At 31.1% G+C, this 18,748-nt stretch overlaps 4 protein-coding genes across 7 annotated transcripts; 3 read left to right on the forward strand and 1 right to left on the reverse strand.

Annotated features, from left to right (window-relative positions):
* Positions 1-2,635: 2,635 nt before the first annotated feature.
* On the forward strand, positions 2,636-4,158 carry LOC102588130 (aquaporin-4-like). 3 transcript variants are annotated; one of them, XM_006365856.2, is made up of 3 exons: positions 2,636-2,763; positions 2,994-3,081; positions 3,172-4,158. In XM_006365856.2, exons 1-3 carry the CDS (start codon positions 2,669-2,671, stop codon positions 3,973-3,975), a joined length of 987 nt encoding a protein of 328 aa, XP_006365918.1. In that variant the 5' UTR covers positions 2,636-2,668; the 3' UTR covers positions 3,976-4,158. The 3 variants fall into 3 exon arrangements, with proteins under 3 accessions (XP_006365918.1, XP_006365919.1, XP_015160144.1); XM_006365857.2 differs by having other exon boundaries at positions 2,997-3,081; XM_015304658.1 differs by lacking the exon at positions 2,994-3,081 and having other exon boundaries at positions 2,689-2,763.
* A 5,194-nt stretch (positions 4,159-9,352) lies between these two features.
* Positions 9,353-10,530, forward strand: LOC102589211 (probable aquaporin TIP4-3). Its single transcript, XM_006365860.2, has 3 exons — positions 9,353-9,471; positions 9,555-9,639; positions 9,727-10,530. Exons 1-3 carry the CDS (start codon positions 9,377-9,379, stop codon positions 10,528-10,530), a joined length of 984 nt encoding a protein of 327 aa, XP_006365922.1. The 5' UTR covers positions 9,353-9,376.
* A 1,214-nt stretch (positions 10,531-11,744) lies between these two features.
* Positions 11,745-13,109, forward strand: LOC102588670 (probable aquaporin TIP4-3). 2 transcript variants are annotated; one of them, XM_006365858.1, is made up of 3 exons: positions 11,745-11,882; positions 11,996-12,083; positions 12,166-13,109. In XM_006365858.1, exons 1-3 carry the CDS (start codon positions 11,788-11,790, stop codon positions 12,967-12,969), a joined length of 987 nt encoding a protein of 328 aa, XP_006365920.1. In that variant the 5' UTR covers positions 11,745-11,787; the 3' UTR covers positions 12,970-13,109. The 2 variants fall into 2 exon arrangements, with proteins under 2 accessions (XP_006365920.1, XP_006365921.1); XM_006365859.1 differs by having other exon boundaries at positions 11,999-12,083.
* A 4,050-nt stretch (positions 13,110-17,159) lies between these two features.
* LOC107058664 (uncharacterized) lies at positions 17,160-18,116 on the reverse strand. The gene has a single exon (XM_015304652.1). The coding sequence runs from the start codon at positions 18,114-18,116 to the stop codon at positions 17,160-17,162; it is 957 nt and encodes a 318-aa protein (XP_015160138.1).
* Between the last annotated feature and the right edge of the window lie 632 nt (positions 18,117-18,748).

Genomic DNA, 18,748 nt, shown 5'->3' on the forward strand with positions numbered 1-18,748 from the left:
CACATGAATGCTGCCATCAGAATAGTGAAGTATGTCAAGAAATCACCAGGCAATGGGGTGCTGCTATCATCAACACCCACAGGATCATTGCAGGCTTACTGTGATGCAGACTGGGGGTCTTGTGTTAACACCAGGAAGTCCATCACTGGTTACCTAGTGCAGTATGAGGATTCACCAATCTCTTGGAAGTCCAAGAAACAGTCCACTATTTCTAGGAGTTCAGCTGAGGCAGAGTATAGGAGTCTTGCCTCAACTGTTGCAGAAATCACCTGGATCATTGGTTTGTTTGAGACACTAGACATGCCCTTGAGCCTACCTGTTCCTATTCACTGCGATAGCAAAGCAGCAATTCAAATTGCTGCTAATCCAATGTTCCATGAAAGAACAAAATACATTGACATTGATTGTCATTTTATTAGGGAAAAGGCTTTGAAGGGATTTGTGATCATACACTACTTATGTTCTTCTGAACAACCTGCTGACATTTTTAATAAGGGGTTGGGTAAATATCAGCATTAACATCTCATGTCCAAGCTGAGAATGAAGAACATCTTCATATCACCCAGCTTGAAGGGGGCTATTGGAGAATACAACAAGGAAATTGCAAAGAGCTGAATGTAAATGTTAGTCACTGTAGTTCACTGTTAATTAGTCCAGCTGTCACTGTTAGTTAGTTAAGTCTTCTGTTAGTTAGTTCTGGATTCTGTTAGAAGATATTTCATTTATGTAAGTCGGTTAGTAGTCAGATGTATATAAGGCATGATACAGATGAATTGTATAGGAGTTTTGAGTGTGCTCTTCATTGTATTCATTTCACTGTATAGTTTCTCTGAGAAGCTTTAATGGAGATTCAAGCTTTTCCTTAATTCTTCTTGGTTCATATACATTCAATGATCATTTTTAACACTACCCAATACTTTGAAATAAATAGTTATGCGTTCAAAGGGTAATAACAAGTTATTGATACATGAATGTTTTAGTATTAGATTAAGAGATATACTAGTATTGATGATTGTCATAGATGAGGGAGTTCCATTAATGAGGTTCAGTTTAAGGAACAAGTGTCTCAAATTGACAAAGACACTAAAAGAATTTCACCTATATAAATATAAAAGTGAGGTCGCTTCGATTGAGAGTTATAGTTACTTTTATAAATGTTCATGAATTTTGAATAGCACATGACCATTAAAATACTAAGCATGTCTGAGTGCAAAGCAAAAATAAGATGTTTATCGATATAATTTTGAGATATTATAGACTTGAATGAGCATGACTTCATTTATTAGTTAAACCACAAATCATGGAGCCAACAATGCTAATCCCAAGTCTAACATTTGATACTTCCATATGATTTACGAATAAGGTAAAAATTGATGACACACTTTGTTAAGTTATTTGACCTTCCATCTCCATTATTGGATCTTTAATTTCCCTTGTGATTTTTCTAAATGCATAACAATATTTCCCAATCGTTCGTGTTCTTTAATTTACCTATTTTAATATTTGTTGTATCTACTAAAAAATTCGTTCCTCTACTCCTCAACATCAATCGTCTTTCCATATTACTGAATTAGTTAGTTTCAAAATATTTGACATTAAAAAAAAACATATATATGTAATATGATTTTTGGACTTTCATTTACTACTCCACAATTAAATCATGCTAAAAGAGAGAATTTTTTTCCCCATAATTTATATGAAGGGATTCAATATACTAAGGATAAATCACTCAATTTTTACTATGAGTTAAGGTATATACCCCCCCCCCCCCAAACAAATTTCTTAAAATAAAAATTATACATTTAAAAATAAAATAAAAATAAAATAACTCAACATGATAATAATTTAAAGTATTTAAAAAGAGTTTGAGAAAATTATTTAGTCAAAGAAAATTGAAAAATTATTTAACTCCCAAAACTAAAATAGTGATTTTACATAAAAGGGGATGGGAGAAAAATACTTTTTGATTTAGAAAATTAAATATTTCCTCCGATCTATTTTACTTGATATATATTTCATTACACGCTCCTTTTCAAAACATTAACTAAAAAAATACTTTAATTAAATTATTCTTATTTACTCTTTAATTTTGATTTAATGCTACTCTTTTATTTTCATCACATTAATCCTTTTTCATATTTATTAAGTAAAAATAAAAAGTTAATCATCTCTTAATTTCTTAAATTAATAATTATTTTGAACCAAATATTTTTTTAAAAGCACGATAACTAAAATGATCCAAAAAGTAGCATAGATACCTTTCATTAATACTTTATATATTTTGGTAACTCGTAAATAATAAAGAGGATGAAAAAGTAGAGCTTACTATTCTTAAATTATTTCCTAATCACAAAAATGCCTACTATTTTAATGATATGTCAAATCCTTACATTTAGTAGTAGAACTACCATATTTTATAACAAATATTTTTTTTTAAAAACAATTAATAAGAAATTGACTCCCCCATTAAAATTGGCCAAGAGATCTCTTTTTCTTGATATATACACGTAAACATAACTTTCTTATATTCTAATAATTAATAATAATAACAATAAAAGATAGGTTAGGCAGTGGAGGTTGGAGAGTAGTATTTATAACCCATTTCCATGCACATAATTAAAACCTTAAGCTAAATACTAGGATCAATTATCTTGGTTTTCTCCCACATATGGCTTCCAAGAATAATGTTGTTTTTGGTGATGAGGAAAACCAGCTTTCTGGTGGGACTAATAGAGTTCAAACTTGCTCTTCTACACCAAGAAAGTATGTCAAATTAATTTCTTCTTTGATTTATTATGATCTTTTCCTTTAATTTGTCTGGTTGATTTCTCAAATGGTCAATTAATCAATATTTATTATCTCAGAAAGTCAATTTCTTTGTTGAAAAGTTTTGAAATAGTGACTTTCTGAGATAATAAGAATTAGTTGAGTGACAATCTGAAAAAGAATCAAACTTTAATTTGTCCTAATTAATTATTGTACACTCCTATTAGCAGGAATACTATTGACGATGAGGGAAAGAAGCCAAATTTTCTCTCATTCTCTGAAAGGCTGGGCGTTCCAGACTTCTTTTGCTTGGATGTTAGTAATATATTTTAATTTTATCACTAATTGCCTTCAGAATAAATAAATCGAGTATTATCAGTGCATATTTTTTTTTTTGTTATATAGGTATGGCGAGCGTCGATGGGAGAACTCCTAGGCACAGCGGTTCTTGTTTTCATGTTGGATACTATAGTGATTTCCACTTTTGAAAGTGACACGAAAATGCCAAATTTGATCATGTCAATTCTCATAGCAGTTGTGATCACAATCCTACTCCTCGCGGTTGTTCCGGTGTCCGGAGGCCATATCAACCCGGTTATCTCCTTCTCGGCCGCGCTCGTCGGAATTATATCCATGTCAAGAGCCATAATTTACATAATGGCACAATGTATTGGTGCAATTTTAGGTGCACTAGCTCTTAGGGCAGTGGTTAGTTCATCAATTGAAGACACATTCTCACTTGGTGGTTGCACTGTCACAATAATTGCACCGGGCCCAAATGGGCCCATTACTTTGGGCCTAGAGACGGCCCAAGCCTTGTGGCTAGAGATATTTTGTACATTTGTTTTTCTCTTTGCTTCAATTTGGATGGCTTATGATCATCGACAAGCTAAGGCTCTTGGCCATGTCACTGTCTTGTCCATTGTTGGTGTAGTGTTAGGCCTTCTAGTGTTTATCTCGACCACGGTCACCGGGAAAAAGGGTTATGGCGGGGCGGGGATTAATCCGGCGAGGTGTTTGGGGCCAGCTATTATTAGAGGAGGTCACCTTTGGGATGGACATTGGATCTTTTGGGTTGGGCCAACTATTGGTTGTGTGGCCTTCTATGTGTACACAAAGATCATTCCAGCAAAACATTTCAATGCAGAATATGGATACAAACATGATTTTGTTGGAGTTGTCAAGGCTTTGTTTGGGTCGAATGTATAAAGGCCCAGATGCAATAATGGGTTTATATTGATGTATTTAGTTTTGGGTTTCCTTTTTATGGGCCGATAATAAACTGTTTAATGCGCCTAGCCTAATAGGACTCAATAGAATATGGAAAAATTACAGAAATCTCACATTTTAGTTTACTTATTAACATAATCCCCTATAAGTTTTACAAATCTCCAAAATCCCTCATTTTCGCGCATTAGATTAGTGTATCTCGCGCATCAGATTAGTGTATCATGTATAAAATGTAATGTATCTTATTTAACGATTAATGTATCAGCGCTTATATTATTGTATCCATTTGAAGGATTTCTGTAATTATAAACTTTTAAGGGATATATTGTAATTTTACCTTAAAAGTATGTGATTTCTGTAATTTGCCCATAGAATATCAGATCATATTGTCGCTACTCAATTCCCACTTGATGTAATTTATTCTTAAATTAAACTCATCAATGTTTCAACAAGATTCTCTATCTTTTTCTATTATAGAAAGTCATTATTAGTTAATGAAAAAACTAAATTAAAGTATCATTTGTCATTTACATATCAACGTAAGAATTGCCATACAGCTCATGCTTTTATCAGTATGATGAGTAATTATTGTAATTTATAGTACTTTTTACGTAGTTTACAAATGGTGGTGGAGTCAGAATTTTCAATAAAGGGGTTCAAAATCTGTAGAAATAGACACACGAAGTAGCCGAAGGGGGTTCGACATCTACTATATATACATAAAAAATTATTTCAACAATGTATAAATAATATAATTTTCCGCCGAAGTACAAGGTGGCTCCGCCCCTGTTTACAAATATATAAATTTCATTTCAAATTTTTTGAAGATTTCATGTGTGAATTCCCGGTCAAACCTACATTGTTTGACTCTCAAAAAATAAAAAATGTCACATAAATTGGAATAGATGGAATATTATTTTCTTAATAGATGTGCAAAGTCCAAAAATTACAAATAAAAATGAACGAATAGAGTAATTGGAAAAACCAATTTTTGAGAATATCACACAAATGAAAAAAAAGTTTTACTTTTATGGATCACAGTTTAAAATCAATTATATCAATAGTTAAGCATTCTTTACTTTCCATTTGTTGTGAATTTCAAATTACTCCATTCGTTTACTTTTATTTATCTACTATTTTAAAGATAATTTTTTATTTATTCATATTTATCATTTTTAATATATCAAGATTAAAAAAAAAAAGACAATAATTTTTTTCCTGCTTTATTCTTAGCATTAATTACTTATTCTATATATTATTTTTCAAAATCTAATACTTATTACACATCAATAAATAAAGATAGTGTAGAAGAATAGTCATGTCAATCATTATCCTCTTAATAAATGTATCAAATCCAAATATAACAAATAAAAAAAATGGGAAAAGTAATGTATAAGTTTAAATGTGTTTATTTTAGCATATGAAATTTTCTTCAAATTTTCAATTTACATAGCGCACACATATACTTTTATATTTAGTACTAGTAAATAAATATATGTGCGACATTTAATCCGATCTGTCTCAAAATAAATAATATTTTTTTTATATTTAGTATTAATAGTTTAATTTTAGATTTTATTTTAAATCGAATAATATATAATTATATAAATATCTACAGCTATTGACATGTTCAAAAACTCTTTTTTTTATTCTTAAATCTTATATCCACTATTCAACCGTCATCACCTAAATTGAATGGAGGAAGTATATAATCATATATTATATCATCATAACTTGTTTGGTGCATTAATTAGTGAGAAAGTATGCAACACAAAATCAAGAAGAGCAAAGGACATACTCTCTTAGTCCAATAATAGTTTGATTATGTTATTTTGGGATGTTCAATAATACTTCCTTTGTTCCTAATTACTTGTCCATATTTACTTTTTTAGTTGTCCCTAATTGCTTGTCCATTTTGACAAATCAAAAAAGGACAATTTTTTTTAACCTATTATATCCTCAATTAATTACTTTGAAAAAGGTAGAACTTCTTGAAAATCTTAAGTTTTTAATTCATCAACTTCATAATTAATAGGAGTAAAATGATAAACTCACTATGTCAATTATTATTTCTTAATAGGTGTGCCAATTCAATAGTGAACAAGTAATTAGGGACAGAGGGAGTACTTGTCCATTTTACGAAATCAATAGATAATTTTATATTTAGTTCTTAATTTACCCTTATCATTAATAATAGTCATTTATCTATTACATTTTTCAAGATATTGTATTTATTATATTCAAAGGATGACATAGTAAAATTACGCTTTTATTTATAGTTTCTTAAGAAGAGTGCAAAGTCAATAGTAAACAAGTATTATTGAATAAAAGTATTTTCTTAAGAGGTGTGGAAAAAAAAAAACAGAACAAACAAATTGAACGGAAAGAAATAATTCTAACACATTTTACACTTAGAATGAATCTGAATTTTATTTATTACTCCTTCCAACGATATTTGTCCACTATTGACTTTGCACGCTTCTTAAGAAACTATTAATAGAAAGGTAATTTTACTATAGTAAAACCTCACTAAATTAATATAGTTGGGACCGTGAAATATTATTATTTTGTAGATGTATTATTTAATCAATAAATTAATGATTATTAATGTATAGAGTGTTTTGAGATTCAACCCTGTGATGCTCGAATAATAAAAGCTTTCAAGATGTATTATCAGAACAAATTTTATCGTAGGATATATATTAGAAGACTATGAAATGGGACATGAAATCGATCCCGGAAAAAATAATGTTTTGGATATTATGAATTTTGCAATCCTGGTTTGGACGACAAATGTTCAGCAAAAGACAACAACAAATTATTTTCGACACTACAAAATTTGTGTGGAGGATGAAATCTCAGAGAATTTGAATGAACTCACCCACTTGTGAAAACGTCATTTATAAACTTGAGGTCATGATTAATGATCTCGGTTAGCGCAATAAAATGGACATCAATAACCTATTTAATTATCCAAGTGACAATGATACATATTCAGTGGTCTAGAGCTTATAAGAAATTGTGGATACCATTAAAAATAGTATTGACGATGAAATTGTAGATGATACAATACCTTTAAAACCAGTTATGCGTAAGGAAACACTTATCGTATCTAGAACTCTTCACAATATTATGGTGCAGTTCAAAAAGATAACACTAGAACTTTTGGATGCAATAAGAAAAGTTAGAGATGAACTTTATTAAAAGTTTAACAAAAAACAAAACACAATAGAATCACATTTCTCGTAATCATCTTAGATATATTAGTACTTTCAAGAATTATTAATTTGTAATATTAATGAGACCATATATTTATATAGGGATCTTCTGAAAATATATTATTTTATTGTGTTATCGAAATAAGTGATTTTTTTCCATTGGCCCAAGTCGGGACCGGAAGAAAATATTATCTTAGAGAGATTATTAATTTATCAAATATTAATTTGGTGAGGTTTTACTGTATATCACCCTTTAAATATAATAAATATAATGTCTTGAAAATATACTAGGAAAATGACTATAGTCTATAATTAATAATAAAGATAAATTAGAAACTTAGTGTGAAATTATCCATTAATTTTATAAAGTAGACAAGTATTGTTGAATATCTCAAAATAGTATAGTGAACGGAGAGAATAGTTAAACCACATATCATGGAGCCAACGATGCAAATCCCAAGTCTCATGGTTGATACTTCCATACAAATAGGGAAATATTTATGACACACTCTGTTAGATAAGATAATTGATCTCCATCTCTATTATTGGATATTTAGTTTCCCTTGTGATTTTTCTATATACATAACAATAATTTTCCACGATTGTACGTGTTCTTTAATTTACAGGTTTTAACATTTGGTGTATCTATTTTTTTTTAACCTCCACTTCCCAACATCAATTGTCTATCCATATTACTTAATTAGTTTCCAAATACTTGACTTTTTGTAAGAGAGATAAATGATATTTTATTACTCCTAATTTATGGGAAGGGATTCAATATACAAAAGTTAAATCACTTAATTTCGATTATAAATTTACATATACTGTTTTTTCTTCAAATGTTTTGAAATGAAAATTACATGAAACATACTATGTTAACATAAATAATGATTCAAAATATTTAAAGAAAGTTTGAGGAAATTACATTGTCAAAGAAAAATTTTAAACATATTCTACCCATCCCCAAACAATAACAATTTTACATAAAGTGGGACGGGAGAGAAACTAGTTTAGGTTTTTTTTTTTTTTGGTTAAGACAATTAAATATTACCTCTGATCATTTGACTTGTCATGTTTTTTCTTGCATGTTCCTTAAGAAAATAATAATTGATGGAGTAATTTGATTAAATTATCCTTATTTATTTTTTGATTTCAATTTAATACTCCATCCTTTCAAAATAGTTGTACATTTCGCTTCTTGAAAGTCAATTTGACTATTTTTCAAAGCTAAATTAGATTAGATTGATTCGATATTTTGAAATTAAAATTTAAATATTCAAAAACTATCACTACAACAAAAACACCTTTTAGCGGCAATAAATATACACATTAACAATGAGTTTCAAAGTCTTTACCTGCATTAGTTAATTGTTATTGGATTCAATGTCGCTAAAGGCTTTAGGGACATATATAAAGAGTGTTAATTGCTGCTAAAAGTACATATTTAATTGCAATAAAGCTATTGCCGTTAATTAATTGCCGCTAAAGATAATTTTTGATGTAGTGTATATGAAAAGTATTATAAATTGCAATATTTCTCATATCAATTTGGTTAAAATATATCCTTACATATTGATCAAAATTCATATCGTTAGACTCTTAAAATGAAAATTATAAAAAAAAATACCCTTTTTTCACTAAATTTATTGAGTAAAGATAAAATAAAAATAAACAATTTATCATCTCTTAATTTTCAAAATAATAATTATTTTAAACCAACTATTTTTAAGAAGCACGATAACTAAAATATTCTCCTTTCAATAATACTTTATATATTCTCGGAACTCGTAGATATTAAAGAAGAGGGTGGGAAGTAGAGCATACTAAAATTTTTTCCTAATCATAAAAGCCTATTAATTTAATTATTAGTAACTGTCACATCTTTACTTGTTGTAGCACTACCATATTATAACAAATATTTAACAAAATAATTAATAAAAAAATGATTTTTTAATTCCTATAATAAAAAAAAGTTGTCCAAGAGATCTCCTTGCTTGATATATACACGTAGACAGATTATTTTTTTTATATTATAATATATATACTATGGAGGTTGGAGAGTATATTATTTATTACCCATATATCCATGCACATAATTTCAGGGAAAATACATTAAAAGCTTAAGCTAAATATTTGAAACTATCTTAGTTTTTCTCCCAAATATGGGTTCCAATAATAATGTTGTTTTTGGTGATGAAGAAAGTCAGCTTTCTTGTGGGACTAATAAAGTTCAACCTTGCTCTTCTACACCAAAGAAGTATGCCAAATTAATTTCTTCTTTGATTTATTATATCATCTTTCCTTTAATTTCTCCTAATTAATTATGTATTTATTTAGCAGGAGTACTATTGATGATGAGGGAAAGAAGCCAAATTTTCTCTCATTCTCTGAAAGACTTGGTGTTCCTGACTTCTTTTCTTTGGATGTTAGTAATACATTTTGATTTCATCACTAATAAATAAATCGATCATCGTCAGTACATAAAAAATGAACTTTTTTTCTTCTTATATAGGTATGGAGAGCGTCAATGGGAGAACTTCTAGGCACAGCGGTTCTTGTTTTCATGTTGGATACAATAGTAATCTCCACTTTAGAAAGTGACACGAAAATGCCAAATTTGATTTTGTCAATTCTCGCAGCAGTTATAATCACAATCCTACTCTTGGCGGTTGTTCCGGTGTCTGGAGGCCACATCAATCCGGTTATCTCCTTCTCAGCTGCGCTTGTTGGAATTATATCCATGTCAAGAGCCATAATTTACATAATGGCACAATGTGTTGGTGCAATTTTAGGTGCACTAGCTCTCAAAGCAGTGGTTAGTTCAACAATTGAAGGAACTTTCTCATTGGGTGGTTGTACTGTAACAGTAATTGCACCGGGCCCAAATGGGCCTGTTACTGTGGGCCTAGAGACGGCCCAAGCCTTATGGCTAGAGATATTTTGTACATTTGTTTTTCTCTTTGCTTCAATTTGGATGGCTTATGATCATCGACAAGCTAAGGCTCTTGGACACGTCACTGTCTTGTCCATTGTTGGTGTAGTGTTAGGCCTTCTAGTGTTTATCTCGACCACGGTCACCGCCAAAAAAGGCTACGCCGGGGCAGGGATAAACCCGGCGAGGTGTTTCGGGCCCGCTATTGTTAGAGGAGGTCACCTTTGGGATGGACATTGGATCTTTTGGGTTGGGCCAACTATTGGTTGTGTAGCCTTTTATGTGTACACAAAGATCATTCCAACAAAGCATTTCAATGCAGAATATGAATACAAGCATGATTTTGTTGGAGTTGTTAAGGCTTTGTTTGGGTCGAATGTATAAAGGCCCAAATGCAATAATTGTTGTATTTAGCTTTATTGACCAGACTCAATAATGGGCCTACCCAGTACCCACTCAATGTAATTTAAAGCTTAAATTTAATTTTATCAATTATGTATCAATAAGTTTTTTTTTTCTCTTTCTGTTATAGAAATTAATATTAGTTAATGAAGAAACTAAATTATCATTTGTCATTTACATATTCAAGTAATTGGCTGATTGACTAATTAATTGTTAATTGATGGGAAATGCTAAACAAATGAAGAAGGCTGGTCGAAATTTCATACGATCATGTTTGTTTGAGTACGAAATTTTAAAAACTAAAGAAGAATTTTATGTAAATCAAATATCTATATAAAATATTATATTATAAATATTAAGTAAGTGACGATGAAAACTTCACATAATTTTGAGAAAATGGCCAAATGATCCCTCAATCTATTAATCAATTCTCAACTACACACTAATACTTTACGAGGGGGGTCCTATTACCCTATTTTAGTGGAACTATTTTGTTAAGTGTCAGTGTTTTCAGAAATCTTTTTGGGGCGAGTCTCGGGGCGGGGCGTATAAAAAACGCTCTGGTGCGTAAATTAAATGCGTAGATCCATAAGGCGTAAGTTCTAAAATTTGAGGTGTAAGCCTCGAGCATAAAAACGGAAATCCTGGGCGTAGAAACGTAGGCCCGGGAATTTTTAATTCTTTTTTGCTTTAAATCATATCTTTTTGTCATTGGTGTAATGACATTTCTCAAATAGTAACTATAATATTTTTTTTCTTCATTATTGATTATTAATACTTGTCTCAAATGAAAATCATAATATAATTTCTATATATTATAGGTTATTTATAAATATTTATTTGTGAAATCATTGAAAGGTTTACTTCTACTTATTTTATTAGTAATAAAACTATAAAATTGAATATACATGAGACTACGCCCCGTAGATCTTCTTTTATGTACTTCTTATTTTCACTTTTTAAGAGTATAACAGTTTTGACTACCAATAGTGCATATTTAACAAAATGAATGGACTCCTCCAATAAAATTGGCTAAGAGATCTCCTTTGCTTGATATATATATATACGTAGACGTAACTTTCTTCTTTTCTTGTATTTTAGTAACAACGAAAGATAGGTTAGGCAGTGGTAGTTGGAAAGGAATATTTATAACCCCATATCCATGCACAATATTTCAGGGAAAATGCATTAAAAGCTTAAGATAAATACTTAGCAACTATCTTAGTTTTCTCCTAAAAAATGGGTTCCAACAATAATGTTTGTTTCGGTGATGAAGAAAGCCAGCTTTCTGGGGGTAATAATAGAGTTCAACCTTACTCTTCCACACCAAAAAAGTAAGTGTGAAATTAATTTCTTGTTTGATTTACCATCATCTTTCCTTTAATTTTGTTAGGTTTGATTTCTCAGATGGTCACTCAACTAATATTTATTATCTCACTCCTATTAGCAGGAGTATAATTGATGATGAGGGAAAGAAGCAAAATTTTCTCTCACTCTCTCAAAGACTGGGAGTTCCTGACTTCTTTTCTTTGGATGTTAGTAATATATTTTGATTTCAATCACTAATTAATTGACCATATTTATCAAAGCCTAAAAATTAAACTTTTTTTAATATAGGTATGGCGAGCGTCGATGGGAGAACTCCTAGGCTCAGCGGTACTTGTTTTCATGGTGGATACTATAGTGATCTCTACTTCAGAAAGTGACACGAAAATGTCAAATTTGATAATGTCAATTCTCATAGCAATTGTGCTCACAATTCTACTCCTGGCGGTTGTTCCAGTGTCCGGAGGCCATCTCAACCCGGTTATCTCCTTCTCAGCTGCGCTAGTCGGAATTATATCTATGTCAAGAGCCATAATTTACATTGTGGCTCAATGTCTTGGTGCTGTTTTAGGTGCACTAGCTCTCAAAGCAGTGGTTAGTTCAACAATTGACGAAACTTTCTCACTTGGTGGTTGCACTATTACAGTAATTGCACCGGGCCCAAATGGGCCTGTTACTTTGGGCCTAGAGACGGCCCAAGCCTTGTGGCTTGAGATCTTTTGTACGTTTGTTTTACTCTTTGCTTCAATTTGGATGGCTTATGATCATCGACAAGCTAAGGCTCTAGGCCTTGTCACTGTCTTGTCCATTGTTGGTCTAGTGTTAGGACTTCTAGTATTTATCTCAACCACGGTTACCGCGAAAAGGGGCTACGCCGGGGTAGGGATGAACCCGGCAAGGTGTTTGGGGCCCGCGATTGTTAGAGGAGGTCACCTTTGGGATGGACATTGGATCTTTTGGATTGGGCCTACTATTAGTTGTGTAGCCTTTTATGTGTACACAAAGATTATTCCACCAAAACATTTCCATGCAGAATATGGATACAAACATGATTTTGTTGGAGTTGTCAAGGCTTTGTTTGGGTCGAATGTATAAAGGCCCAGATGCAATAATGGGCCTATGGTGATGTATTTAGTTTTGGGCTTCTTTTATGGGCCAATAATAAATGTGTAATAGGACTTGAGTACTAAGTACTCGATGTAAAATGTTTCAACAAGGTTTTCTCTCTCTTTTATATAAGATCATGGAAAAAAAAAAACCTAAATACACAATTTATTTTATCATATTCTCTAAAATTTCTCACAGTTTAAAAAAATTACAAAATTCCTGCTCTCTCTTATTCTCGGATACATCACTTTACGCAATGTATTGAGGTATGATACATCACTTTATGCAATTTACTGGATTGGATGCATAACTTTACGCGAGGTATCGGGGTTCGATGCATAACTTTACGCAATGTATCAGTTGGATACATCACTTTACACGATGTATCTGGGAGTACGCGATGTACCAGGACGTTGAATGATGTATTCGAATCTGAGACTCGATGTATTGGGATATTGAGCAATGTATCCGAAACCGGAACGTGATGTATTGGGAAGTTTTTGGGATGTATCTGAATTTCATCATATTTTTTTTTGTAATTTAAATAAGAGTAGGAATATGATGCAATTTGCTCTTAACACTACAAAATTTGTGTAAAATTTAATTGTTTAAAATGTCTATATATATATATAACTGTTTAATCAACTTGTAATACTTGATCTTGTGATGTAGAACTTAAATAACTATAAATAATTAAAAAATTGGACAAAATATCTATTGAGTAAAAATTGCTTATCAAATATTATAAATTACTGATTTCAGCCAAAGTGCACTTTGCACCTTATCTATTGAGTCGAAATTTCTTATCCAAACATTTTTTTCTTTTACTTCTTTTGTTTTTTATTTTAAGCATTTCAATTTATAATAATTTTCACATTTCTATACATGATAAATTTTGAAATCTATATATAAATGTTAAATATACTTTTTAAATTTTGAATAATACACGTAATGTTTTCATAATTATATTGAAAAAAGTTATCAGTTCATTGAGGAAGATAAACTATTGTTGTAGAAGTCTTATATAAATAGTGTATGAGGGTGTATATACATCTCTGATACATAGTTATACATAATATATACACAATTATACAGTATTGACACATTACATATACATATGACTATTTTATAAATAAAAAAATGGTATCTGTACAATTACATAATTAAGTGGGTAAGAATTTACTTTAGGCTAAGTTTAAGTAGTAGTGTATCTTAATGTATTTTCCTTTAAAATATATAAAGAATACCTGTTGTTATACGATTGGATGGTGTTATTTATTTTCTTAAAATATATGAAGATTAATAACCAGTGTGTGTTGCATTGCTTAAAGTTTGTTTTCTCTCTTCTTTCTTTGAGGGATTTTCATATTGGGATTTCATGATTTTCCTATGATACCCACTAATTGTGTCTTAGGTTCTTAAGGGCCTCATCACTGTTCTTTCTAGATGCTGGCTGCTCTTTATATTTTTTTCATACACTAATCTGCAGATAACTAAAGCTATCATTTTTACTTGTGCAGGAGCTTTTGTTTGTTTAGAGAAGACACTTCAGAAAGGTTATCTGTCAAACTCAACTAATTTTATGAAACACATTTAGGTTAATTGATTTAATATGGTTCAACTTATCATTCCTTTACTCCCAGACGACAAGATTCTTTAATTGGATTCGGAGCACCTGTTCGAACTAACATGAGAGTTGTGGTATAATTATCATTTTCCTTTACATTATTAATGTTCGTTATTACGTAATCTTGTATGTAAGATAATATAGGGTTTTAGTTTTAATGATTGACAAACTTTAAGTATTATTTTATAAATTTTGTGATAATAAATTTTTGCGTGTGACACGAATTATTTTACTAGTATTAAAATATTTAAAAAGTGAAATAGAGAGGTGAATAGTAATTCTCCAAATTTAGAGAACTACTATTCACCTCTCTATAAATAGAGAATAGAGAACTTTTTAGAGGGTGACTGAAGATCCAATTCTCTATTTTACTTTTCAAATATAAAAAGAATGCAGAGTAAAATAGAGATAGGTTGGAGATTCTTAGTTATTTAACTCTTTTTTAATTCTCTTCTTTTTCTTTTTTCTTTTTATGTTTCTTTGTTGATTTAAATTTTTTCAAATTATTTTATTCTTTGTTTTTTTACACCATAATCTGATATTTACTAAATCTTTATTTTATGTACTTCCTTTCTTCTTCTTCTTCTTCTTCTTCTTCTTCTTCTTCTTCTTCTTCTTCTTCTTCTTCTTCTTCTTCTTCTTCTTCTTCTTCTTCTTCTTCTTCTTCTTCTTCTTCTTCTTCTTCTTCTTCTTCTTCTTCTTCTTCTTCTTCTTCTTCTTCTTCTTCTTCTTCTTCTTCTTCTTCTTCTTCTTCTTCTTCTTCTTCTTCTTCTTCTTCTTCTTCTTCTTCTTCTTCTTCTTCTTCTTCTTCTTCTTCTTCTTCTTCTTCTTCTTCTTCTTCTTCTTCTTCTTCTTCTTCTTCTTCTTCTTCTTCTTCTTCTTCTTCTTCTTCTTCTTCTTCTTCTTCTTCTTCTTCTTCTTCTTCTTCTTCTTCTTCTTCTTCTTCTTCTTCTTCTTCTTCTTCTTCTTCTTCTTCTTCTTCTTCTTCTTCTTCTTCTTCTTCTTCTTCTTCTTCTTCTTCTTCTTCTTCTTCTTCTTCTTCTTCTTCTTCTTCTTCTTCTTCTTCTTCTTCTTCTTCTTCTTCTTCTTCTTCTTCTTCTTCTTCTTCTTCTTCTTCTTCTTCTTCTTCTTCTTCTTCTTCTTCTTCTTCTTCTTCTTCTTCTTCTTCTTCTTCTTCTTCTTCTTCTTCTTCTTCTTCTTCTTCTTCTTCTTCTTCTTCTTCTTCTTCTTCTTCTTCTTCTTCTTCTTCTTCTTCTTCTTCTTCTTCTTCTTCTTCTTCTTCTTCTTCTTCTTCTTCTTCTTCTTCTTCTTCTTCTTCTTCTTCTTCTTCTTCTTCTTCTTCTTCTTCTTCTTCTTCTTCTTCTTCTTCTTCTTCTTCTTCTTCTTCTTCTTCTTCTTCTTCTTCTTCTTCTTCTTCTTCTTCTTCTTCTTCTTCTTCTTCTTCTTCTTCTTCTTCTTCTTCTTCTTCTTCTTCTTCTTTCTTTCTCGTTTATTTTTTGATATGTCTATTTTTTTCTCTACGTGTTTTCTCATTTCATTTAATTATTTTTACGTTTTTATTTCAGTTTAATTTTTTATTTGCTTTGGTCTGTAATATTATAACAATATATTCATATATTGTTACAAAATCATTAAAGTTTCGTACATTTATTCATGTACAATCAATCATCTGCATAATGCTAAGTAAAAATAGAATAAGTGCATAGGAAAATAAATAAATATAAAAAGTGATATCAAATTGATCTTGCTGGAATATATTGTTTTGTCGAATTTTCAAGTCTATAGAAATCATATACGTACCTCTCTCTCTTAAATAATTTAAATGTGTTTGTAATCCTTAATTTCTGAAAAATAATAATATTTTTTAATATAATTTTTATTTATAACAATTAAATAAAATTTAAACGTCAAAAAGACGATAGCAGTGTTTCTATAATGAACACAAACATATTAAATAAACAAGTGTGTCAAATTGAAGCTGCTCTTTATATAAAGGGAATTACCAACTCAAACACATTCCACGCTGCTTGATATACCGTGAGTTTACAGTATTTTTGATACATTTCACTTAAGAGTTGTGTGTGTCTAGGGCCTTTTTAGATTTGTTTTTTATGTGTTTTTATTATGTTTTGTGACAAAACTCAATATTGAGCATGAAGATCCACCATTAATGGTGGATTCCAGAACATACTGTATTCAATCAGTTAGAGAGGATCAATTGAGAAGATAGACTTTTCTCATTTCTGAATGATAAAAATCAACTGTAAAGCTGCATACAATGTGTCACATTTATACAACTTGAGAGAATCTAGAAAGTTCCTAATCAAAGCATAAACGGAAATCTAACTAACTAACAGAATCTGTTAACTAACTAACTCTGTGAAGTTTAACTGTTAACTAACTAACATAATTAATCTCAACACCCTCCCTCAAGTTGGAAGTGAGGTAATCACACCCAACTTGTTCAGCATAGCAGTATGTTTGATTCCAGTTAAAGCTTTTGTGAGAATATCGGCCAACTGATCACAAGTGTTGATGTGATGAAGTGAAATTAAGCCTTCTTGGAGCTTGGATCTGACAAAATGGCAATCCACTTCAATGTGTTTGGTCCATGTAGCTTATAACATTTTTCTTTGATGTGACCTGGTCTCTTACAGTGATCACAGAAAGGTCTGCCTCTGTGAGAAGAAGAAGAAGAGTAATTGGGTTTGAAATCCTTACTTCCTGAAGTATTAGCAGCAAAAATGCCTCCTGACGATGTGCCTGAAGTACTAGCATGAAGAGAACTGGATTCAGCAAACAATTGATTATTTGGCTTAAACTCTCGTTGTTTCTCTTCCTGAATCAATAGGGCGAAAGCTTGTGCCATTGATGGAAGAGGATTCATCATTAATATGTTTCCTCTGATTATTGTGTAAACTTCGTTTAATCCCATGAGAAATTGAATTAACCTCCTATCCTGTTCGACTTTGTGCATAAGATCCTTTGCTCCACAAGTACATGCACATTTGCAGTGACTCTTTATGCATAAACTGCTCAATTCCTCCCAAAGTTTCTTCATCCTAGTGTAGTAAGTTGTGATATCCAAAACGCCTTGAACGAGATCATTGATTTCCTTTTGAATCTGATATAACTTGGCACCATTAGTCTGATCATAACGATCTTCCAAATCATTCCATAGTTCCAAAACATTGTCTACGTATTCGACACTATCAACAATATCTCTGCTTAGGGAGTTAAGGATCCAAGACGTAACCATGTCATCACATTGTTCCCATTGCCTATACTCTGGATCATTAGAAGGTGGTTTCTTAGATTCGCCATTTATGAACCCTAGCTTATTTTTTACAGATAATGATCTAAGTATGCCCCTTCTCCAGGATCGATATCCAATCCCATCGAAAGGATCTGGTACGAGAGAAGCACCTGGACTGTCAGATGGATGTAGGTACAAAACACTACCTACTTCAATCGTTTTAGTAACCCTTAGATCAGTGACTTCCACCATTGTAGCAGATCAGAGAATTTTTTTTTGAAGAAGCGAACAATGAAGAAGGTGACGAAGAACAACAAGAGAGGAAAAACAAATTGATGCGATTGGAGGAACCTGAAATAACTGGAGCAGCGATTCTTCAGTAAAAAGATGAGAAAATCAGGGATGATCGATTACCTGTTCTGATACCATGACAAAACTCAATATTGAGCATGAAGATCCACCATTAATGGTGGATTCCAGAACATACTGTATTAAATCAGTTAGAGAGGATCAATTGAGAAGATAGACTTTTCTCATTTCTGAATGATAAAAATCAACTGTAAAACTGCATACAATGTGTCACATTTATACAACTTGAGAGAATCTAGAAAGTTCCTAATCAAAACATAAACGAAAATCTAACTAACTAACAGAATCTGTTAACTAACTAACTCTGTGAAGTTTAACTGTTAACTAACTAACATAATTAATCTCGCTGAACCGTAGAATGTGACTGCGAGGTTTCCAGTACCTGATTTTTGGAAAATTCCAAGTATGGAGCTACGGATAGGGATCGACGGGTGTTGCATCGTTTGCTTCAGAGAAGTTAATTTTTGGAAGCTGAAATATTTTCCAAGTCCTGGCTAACGGAAGGGACTCACGGA

This window comes from Solanum tuberosum, unplaced genomic scaffold (genome assembly GCF_000226075.1).
Source record: "Solanum tuberosum cultivar DM 1-3 516 R44 unplaced genomic scaffold, SolTub_3.0 scf00553, whole genome shotgun sequence".
In the NCBI taxonomy this organism is placed as follows: domain Eukaryota; kingdom Viridiplantae; phylum Streptophyta; class Magnoliopsida; order Solanales; family Solanaceae; genus Solanum; species Solanum tuberosum.